General features: G+C 41.9%; 1 protein-coding gene across 1 annotated transcript; it reads left to right on the top strand.

The window, feature by feature from the left end:
* Positions 1-5,312: 5,312 nt before the first annotated feature.
* On the top strand, positions 5,313-7,937 carry LOC147313734 (T-cell acute lymphocytic leukemia protein 1 homolog). The gene is made up of 3 exons (XM_086264704.1): positions 5,313-5,443; positions 5,798-5,862; positions 6,671-7,937. The coding sequence occupies exons 1-3, from the start codon at positions 5,403-5,405 to the stop codon at positions 7,102-7,104; spliced, it is 540 nt and encodes a 179-aa protein (XP_086120830.1). The 5' UTR covers positions 5,313-5,402; the 3' UTR covers positions 7,105-7,937.
* The last annotated feature ends 896 nt before the right edge of the window (positions 7,938-8,833 follow it).

Raw genomic sequence — 8,833 nt, 5'->3', positions numbered from 1 at the left:
CATGTAATACCAACTTCAGCCACAAGAGGGTGCAACTGCTCAATGTTGCGTCCAGTCAGTCTGAGTCCATGCGCGGCTCCACCTCTGTGCAAATACCGCGCATGAGGGAAAAATACTGTAACCGAGGACAAAGGTACCGAATAAAAGGGGCAAAGAAATAAACTGATAATTTGTTACATTAATTAAACATAGTTTTCCCAGTTATTTCCAGACGGCACTTACAACACATCCTGCTGATATCCCCGCTGCACATGAGACGGCAAACAATCCAGGTCTCAGCACAGCTGGGAATCAGCGCTATGTGTTGATGTTAAAGGAAGTGGCACAAACAAAAAGAGAGGTTAGTCCTCACACGGCTCACTCTCAAGCATTAACCGCCTTTAAGGCTGCACGGACCAAAACAAAATTACAAATCAATGAAAAGAACGACAAAAGGACAGATGAGGCAGCACAACAACAGCTGAAAAACAACATTATGGTTTAAAATGTTACCAAATAAAATATCCGTTTTATTAAACCATTCAAAAATCACAGAACTAAAACAAACAAATATACCAACGATCGGTTTCCCTGCGCGCAGTCGATCAATTCCTCCATTAAAACTCGTGGTCACACTAAAAAAGTCCAACAACACGCATTAAAAATCGGCACCTACAACAATAAGTGATCCAAAGTCTCTTACCGAACAATACACCCACTCGCACCAGAGAGCGTTAATCGCCTCTGGATTTTTCCACAGAAGAGCGCCGACCTCACCCCACGCACCCACTCTGCCAATCACCAGCGAACTGCCAGGTGACACTTACAATACATACTAGTGGGTTTTGTTGTTGTTGCTGTTTTTAAATATATTATTATTTCTGATATATAATTACTCACTTACAACCTCAGACGCGCACTGCGTTCACTCAGAGAAAAGCTTCTTCGGACTCACACTGTGGTGTGTTTGGACTGTGACACATCTGTCGCCTCTGCAGAGTGAATCTGAACTCAGTTTCATAACACTTATTGGCAACCAGCCTATTTTAAGCCAACGCTTCTTTTATTTTTTAACTTTCTGGAAAAGCCTAAAAGATGTATATATTTTACAGATTTTATTTATTTACAGGTTTGTGTCAAATTTATTTTTTTGACCTTTTTATTGGTGCCGTTTTGCACAGTTGTTTAGGTTTGTTTGTGTCATTCTTACAGGTATGTGCGTTTGTGTTGTGGGCTTTGGGTTAAAACTGGCCAAATTTTATCCACCACTGCCCAGCTGATAGCTCACTCTTCTTCCCCTTTGACCATCGTGGTAATAAAACAAATGCTTAATTCATTTTTAGTGTCCATAACTACTGTCTTTAACTTCTGTTTCACCTGATCATCAATGGTAGTTCTTTTCTACTCTCTTTGGCCACAACATGGCGCTGTTACACATCAAATTTGATTCAGTCCTGATCAAACATTAAAGACCACTTGAAAAATGGCAACAAAAACATTAATAAATAGATCAGATTTTGCATGGTTGGATCTTAACAAGGTTCCAAGTAGAGCTTAAACACGCAACAAGAAGAAATGAGAGTGAGACAAAACATTTTTGAGCATGACATCATGACCAGCAGCTTTACAGCTGTGGCTCCAGCAAACATCAGCTGATACTAGAAATTAATATTAAATCAATTCTAACAACAGCTGATCAAGCTTAAAGGTGCTGCTGTTGTTTAGCGCGACATCCGCTGGTTTCCTCTTTCTGGCGCAAAGTGGGCGATAAACAAACAAGAGAAAAGCGATCAGCTGATCATTGATCAGTTTCATGATTGAAGTAGAAACAGGAGAGGATGAGAGGAGAGGAGGCAGCTGCAGCGCAAAGACAGAATAACTGCAGCTTTGTGTCTTTTTCTATTCCAGCTGAAGTCCGGGACAAACTGCTCCTTTTGAGCTCAATGCGAAACTTCAAAGTTCGACCTCATCGGCTGTAATCTATCCAGCCCAGAGTCGATCATGACCAATTAGCCAATCCACCACCTTTCATTGTTTATGCCGTTACAAAAAAGACCCCAAAACAAACAAACAACAAAACATCGGCCCATAAAAACGAAAAAGCACCAGTCCAGCTATATATGCAGCGGGTGGATGTAACTGACTGATGCACAGAATGGAGCCCAGGTGGTGTGAATGATGAGACCAGACACAGAAAATCTGTCAAAGAAAACCAAAAATATATTGAACAAATTGGGAAAAAGCGGAAGTGGAACAAAACAAATACAAAACACAACATGGATAAATACATGTACCACAATTAATTTCACTGCTTGCAATCGCTGTGCAAAAGACTTTTAAATGCCTGTTCATTTCCTTTTGAAGGTCAGTTTTCAGGAGTTCCTCTTTAGGGCTCAGTTTCACGACGGGAAAAAAATACTTCCGTAATCCAAAGACAGGACATTTCATAACAGTACAATATTTCATCCATAGCTTCATCTGTACACTTCAAACAAATACGGAAACTGCACGACGGAAGGCAGTTAAATAACAGACAGCGCAGCCGAACTCAAGGCATCTTTGCCGCGGCGGGGACGCAGCGAATCAGGAGAGGGACCTCGCGCCAGCTGATGTGGGTCATGTGACAGTGTGTAGGCGCTGTGGGTTACTTACGACTAATCAATTTCATAACCAGTTTCATGTGATTGGTAATATTAGACTAAGAGAAGCCAGATAAAGAAACGATATGCTCAAAGTCCTGAATCAGTTTCTGAAGCTGTTCCTGTGGCTCAGTAAATTTCCGCCTCTGAAACGAGATGACTTCATTTATACGAGTTATCAGCAAACAGTAGATGTCATCATTATGATGAACGGCATTCCTGTTTATTTCACACAGTTGCATTTGATACGTTTTATTTCACTCAATTAAATATCACAGACCAGAAGTAACACAGATTAATTTATGTGAACTGAAACCAGAAAAAGCATCATAAAAATAAACTTTCTTCCATAAAGGAAGAAGTTGAGATTTATAATGGAAGTAATAAAGGACAAAACAAAAACCACATCATCACAGACAATTAGAGAGATTCAAACAGCTGATTTTATTTAACCTCCACATCAACTCTACAAACTTTAATGAAAATAAACACCATAAAAAATAAAAGCACATTGTTTGCAATAGTCCTCATTAAGCGTTTTAATCTACGATGGTCATTAATCACTAATGTTTGTGGATAGTTAAGGATGTAACTCGTGCAGGTTTTTAATCACGAGTCTCACTGCCGTGTGTCTGTGGCTCAGCCTAACTTTGTCACCTCCCTGACTGCAGACATCTCCTCACCTGTCTGTCTGAACACCTCGCAGCCTCCGGCGCAGGCAGGGGTGTCCAACTCCAGGCCTCGAGTGCCGGTGTCCTGCAGGTTTTAGATCTCACTCTGGGTCAACACACCTGAATCAAACGATTAGTTCATTACCAGGCCTCTGAAGAAATTCAAGACCTGTTGAGAAGGTCATTTGGTAATTTATATCAGCTGTAGTGGATCAAGGACACATCTGAAGCCTGCAGGACACCGGAACTCGAGGCCTGGAGTTGGGCACCCCTGGGCGCAGGTAGAGACGTTTAACGGAAAGCGAAGCGGCCGTTTGATGGCGTCAAACATCAGATAGACGAGTCTAACAGCTCGTGAGAGAACTGCTCAGCTGGAACCACACGACACCTGCAACGCTTCCGGCTGCACACGAGTCATAAATACAAATTATAAGATAATTAAGTAAAAGGCGATTGATAGAAGTTTAACAACCACCAATAAGAAGGACCTCAGCCATCCCAACAACAGACTGTTCTCTCTGCTGAGGTCAGGAAAGCGATTCCGCTCCCTGAAGACCAACACAGAGAGACTGAGGAGGAGCTTCTTCCCGCAGGCGATACGGTCTCTCAATCACACCACCACACAGTACTGACCCACACATACAGTTCTTACACACACACTGGACTTTCTGGACTTTGGTTTTGCACAACACTGGTCACTATATTCTTCATTTCCGGTTAATACTTGTACAGCTGCTGTTATTGTGTATATATTTATTTATATTTAGATTTCTTCATACATTCTTATATAGTTCTATATTGTGTATTTTGTTGTACAGTTATTTTATTTTCAACTTTAATTTATATATTTTATCTTATTCTTCCCAGTTAAATTTACCCTTCATTCTAATTTGTGTTGTACAGTTATTTCATTTTTAACCTTAATTTATATTTTATTCCTTCCTAGTTAAATTTACCCTTTTTAATTTTTCATATTTATTTCCAATCTTATTCATAGCCTTTTCCTTTTTTGTTCTCTTTAGGTCACGAGCAGTTGTCCAAGCATTTCACTACATATCGTACTGTGTATGACTGTGTACGTGACAAATAAAATTTGAATTTGAATTTGAATTTAATTCCCATTGCGCAGTCTAGCCACGTACAGAAACTGATCGATCAATAAATCAATAATGAAAACAGTTACATTTTTACTTTTATAGGCTGATGCTATTGAAGACGTTATATTCCTGTTTGTAACTGACCTTGGACAACATGGCTCAGTGTGAGCATTTAGCATGTTTTCCTCCTTTGTCTCTGATTTTTAAGTTGTCCTGCTTGGCAAAGATTAAAACAGAATCCCAGTTTACCAGCATTTCATTAAGTCTTCTTAATATTATTAAATCGTGCCGTTTCCCTCTTACTGACGTGTCCTATAATAGCTGTAAACGTATTTTGGTGCAGAAATGTGAACAGATAGAACTTCCGAGGAGTGTATAAATAAAATAAAAATTCCCCTTAAAATTTCGGCTCACCTGAGAGGCGCATCAAAGCTACTCAACAATAAGTCTGAGACTTTCAGTTTTTTTAACCCCGCAAACAAAAGCGAGAAACCCCCAGAGCTGCCAAGAAAAGACAGTTTAAACAGAAACAGTCATATGGCGATGAATCATATGTGGCATGTTTGGTTTTACTTCAATACGTAGGCTACTTCAGTTAGTGTTTCAGTCACTGAGAAGTTTTAGCACAGGACCAGCCTTGATGGTCTGTGCGTACTGGGTCCGGCTGGCAGCGGTGGCGCCGAAGGCTGTGGAGTCGTGACGGAGGAAAACACGACTCCTACAGAGGGGGGGAGGGGGGGAGGCGGACCAAGGACCCTGCAGGTCCCTGGAGAGCTGCTTCCTGGGACCCTGGGTTTAATGACTTTAATGGGACTGTCTTTATCAAAGGGGGCTCCGAGGAAACGACGCGCCGGGACACGGGGAGGTGGGGGTGGGAGGGTCCGTGGATATAAAAAGAGGCGACCGACACTGACTCTCCACAGAGCCGAGGGAAGGTCAACGGAGCCCGAACTGCCAACTGAACCCCGATTAGCCACCAGTCTCCTTCACTTCTGCTGCTTCTGTTCGCAAGAGACATGCTGCACGAAGATGTCCAGGACCGCCACACCTTCCGCAGGTGAGACCGGCGTTTATTAATGAACTGTAAACGGCTTAAAACAACCATTTTTGTTACTGTAAAGATTAATAGATGTTGGAGTTTACAACAGTCAATGTGTTTGCACTAAAAAGCTGCTTGTTTTACATAAGCCGCAGTTATTACCTGTTATTGGCTTTTTGATCTGCGGTATTTACACAGTTTTACAAGACAGGGAGAACGCCATTATAACGATTATGGTGCATTTGTTTCAGCATGTTGCTGGCATCTGCATTCTATTGAAACCATTTTTAAAATAAAATATGAGTTTCCATAATTCATCACCAAGGAGGATTTTTCTGCTCCTCACCAACGTGTCTGTGTGTCTGTGTGCAGTGATCCAGATCCACGCATCGCCCTGAAGCTCAGAGCGGCTCCGTGTGAGAGGAACCTCACTGAGGGTGAGTTCACTGCATCACCAGATATGGAGACACGCATGTTAGTGTGCTCTTCTATAGAGCTGACAAAAGACATCTTAGCAGCATTAAGCTTTACTTAATTCAGCATTTAAGAAAAACAATATCACATTCAAAAGGTCCACTTATCAGTTATAAGTGGTTATCAATACTAGCAGCTGTTTTCAACCGTAAATTATAAATAAATCAGACAAGTATCCTATAAGATGAAAGAGGGCTGTTTTAATTTGTAAAAAGCTTCGCAGTTTTCCTTTCTATTAAAGATAAAACCTTGACGATGATGCTGCATAAAAAGATGTTTTACAGACAGAGTGAGATTGTGTTTCTTCTTCACGTGGTTCTGTTTAAGGTGTCGTGTTCTCTCCACTGTTCAGTGGTTTCAGTTGTGAATCCTTGTCCTTGTGTTTTTGAAGATTCTCTCTTCTTTGCTTCCCGTCTTTCCTCTGTTTGTCTCACTGTTTCTCCCTCTCCAGTTCATGCAGCTTTCAGTTTTTTTCCACTTCCCTTCTTCGTTCTTTTCTGACGTCACCTGTATTTTGTAATCCTTGTCTTCATGTTGTGTGTTTAGTGTGAGTCAGTCTTTGTCAGGTGTTCGTCTCTGTTTCCTTCACTTCTGTCTCTTTTATTTATTTGGTTCTTTTATTAGATTTTTCCTACTAGAACAAAACAGTTGTTTTTTTGTCACTGCACATGCTTGTGCTGTCACCAGTTGAGGGTCACTCAGCTACTTTGTACCCAACCTTACATCCTTAGATGTGGTTCTCCAGCTGATCCTTCTTTGCTCTCCCCTCAGGTACCCGTCCCAGAGTGGTACGTCGGATTTTCACCAACAGTCGAGAACGATGGCGCCAGCAGAACGTGAATGGTGCATTCGCAGAGCTGCGACGTCTCATACCCACCCACCCCCCAGACAGGAAGCTCAGCAAGAACGAGATCCTACGCCTCGCCCTCAGGTACATCAGCTTTCTGGACCATCTACTGACTGAGCAAGACCTCAGCGGGGCCCCACAGAGCCAGGCTGTGAGGCTGGAGGAGGACAGACTGCAGGGGACACCATCACCTAACTCCACCTGCGAGAGTTCATCAGAGGGAGACTCTGATGGGCTGATGGGGGAGCAGAGGCAGCTCCAGTACCAGCAGGTACAGCTGAGCAGGTCGAGCAGAGATCAGCTGAGACTGTTTCATCACTCCAGATGTGAAGGCCCCTGCAGTCTGGGGTCAGACTGATGCTCCTGTGCTCCAGTTCTGCTGTTTGTCGTCAGTCAGCTGATTCAGGCTCAAACACAAAGATGTAAACAGGGAACACTAACAAGACAGAAACCTTCGTCGTTTACAAGCTTTTTGTCAGACAATGCCTCTGCATTATTTCTGACTGGTTTTAGAAAATCACAAAAATGATACACGACACTTCATGCAGCAGACAGATGAATTATTGATCTTCATGAATAAATGATTACAGGTCAGACGTACTGGCATTGGGAACATCTGTTCATATTGTAAATGTTTTGGGTTAAACTGATGATATTCTTCCTCAGTGAGGTGAACAGAGTGAAAGGGAAATGTGGATTTTAAAGGCCATTTAATACATGATTGAGATGTTAGTGTAGCTAAATAAAAGCACAGAGTGATGGCTGGTAGCTTTAAAAGCACACATGGAATTATCCATAAATATGAATTATTCTGCATTTAGTAATTCACTAATGAAAAAAGTTCATGTGATATTCACATGTATCAGTGTTATTAGACGTGTGCTTTCCATGTTGTTTTATGTTTGATATTCAGGGTGATGTTCTGCCATGAAGCAGAAGAACCAGTAACCAGATTCAGGTTCTTTCATGAGGAACCTTTGGTGATTTTAATGTTAATAAAAATGTCTTTTTGTCTACTGATGAAATCTGTGATGATGCGCAGGTGTGATGCTCATATCTGAATACAGAGAAATAAAAATACAGAGAAACTGATGCTTTTCCTCTTCATTAATGACAACCTGCTGATTCACTCGTGCAAGACTATCATAAATTCTTCATTTATTTTTTTCTAAATTTGCACCTGATGATTGAGTGAAGAGCTGCAATAAACTGATATCATCACATACTCATATAGTCTTTGTCCAAGAAGTCCTCGGCATACTTCAGTCTGACTTAAGGGTGTCTCTTTTGCAGAAGTGGAGGTCTGGGGTCTTTAGACACATTGCTCACTAGTTTTCTTTCCAGAGTCTTTGAAATTTTCTCTTCCTGCTTCTGCCACACTTGCTCTGCACTGTGAGGGCCGATGTGAGGGCCGATGTGAGCTCCTTGACGATGCCTCTAACAGAAATGCTGTGATAACTTGGTATATCCATCTGCTGCTTTGTGACCATCAACAATTCTGTTTTTCAAATCTAAACTGATTACTGTTGGGTTTTTTCTGCATGATGTTTTCTCAAGAGGCAGCAGTGGTTAGCATTGTTGCTTCACAGCAAGAAGGTGGTAAGTTCAATTCCACTGTATGGCCGGGGCCTTTCTCTGTGGAGTTTGCATCTTCTCTCTGGGTACTAGTGATGGGTCGGTCGTGAACGAAATGGCTCTTAGAGCCGGGTCTTTGACTTGAACGACGCGAGCCGGCTCCTTATCGCGAGCCGTGGGGTTTTTTCTCTCTCTCTCTCTCGCACTTTTTTCCGCTTCACTCCGCACGCGAGCCTTGTGCTTTACGCTGGGCAGAGGGGGGAGGGGCGGTAGTTACACTCAGTAGCACAGGAACAGAGCCAGAGAGAGAGAAAGAGAGGCAGGGACAACAACGTCACATTAGAAAGGTATAGTAATCATCCACAACTATATTCAGTTGCAGATGATAAAGGATTCAGAAAGTTTATTCATGCAGGCCCATATGACAGAGAATATGCATCTTCTTTTTGTTTTCATATTATAATTTATATTTAATTGTGTTGTGGTTTGCAGTGTTTTGTGTTGTTTCACTT

Source organism: Aulonocara sp. 'chitande type north' Nkhata Bay, linkage group LG15 (assembly GCF_057382095.1).
Source record: "Aulonocara sp. 'chitande type north' Nkhata Bay isolate Kocher_YH1m ecotype deep benthic linkage group LG15, A_spYH_male_GT1.1, whole genome shotgun sequence".
NCBI lineage: Eukaryota > Metazoa > Chordata > Actinopteri > Cichliformes > Cichlidae > Aulonocara > Aulonocara sp. 'chitande type north' Nkhata Bay.
The sequence above is the reverse complement of the archived record's forward strand: the minus strand, read 5'-3'. Positions and strand labels throughout refer to the sequence as shown.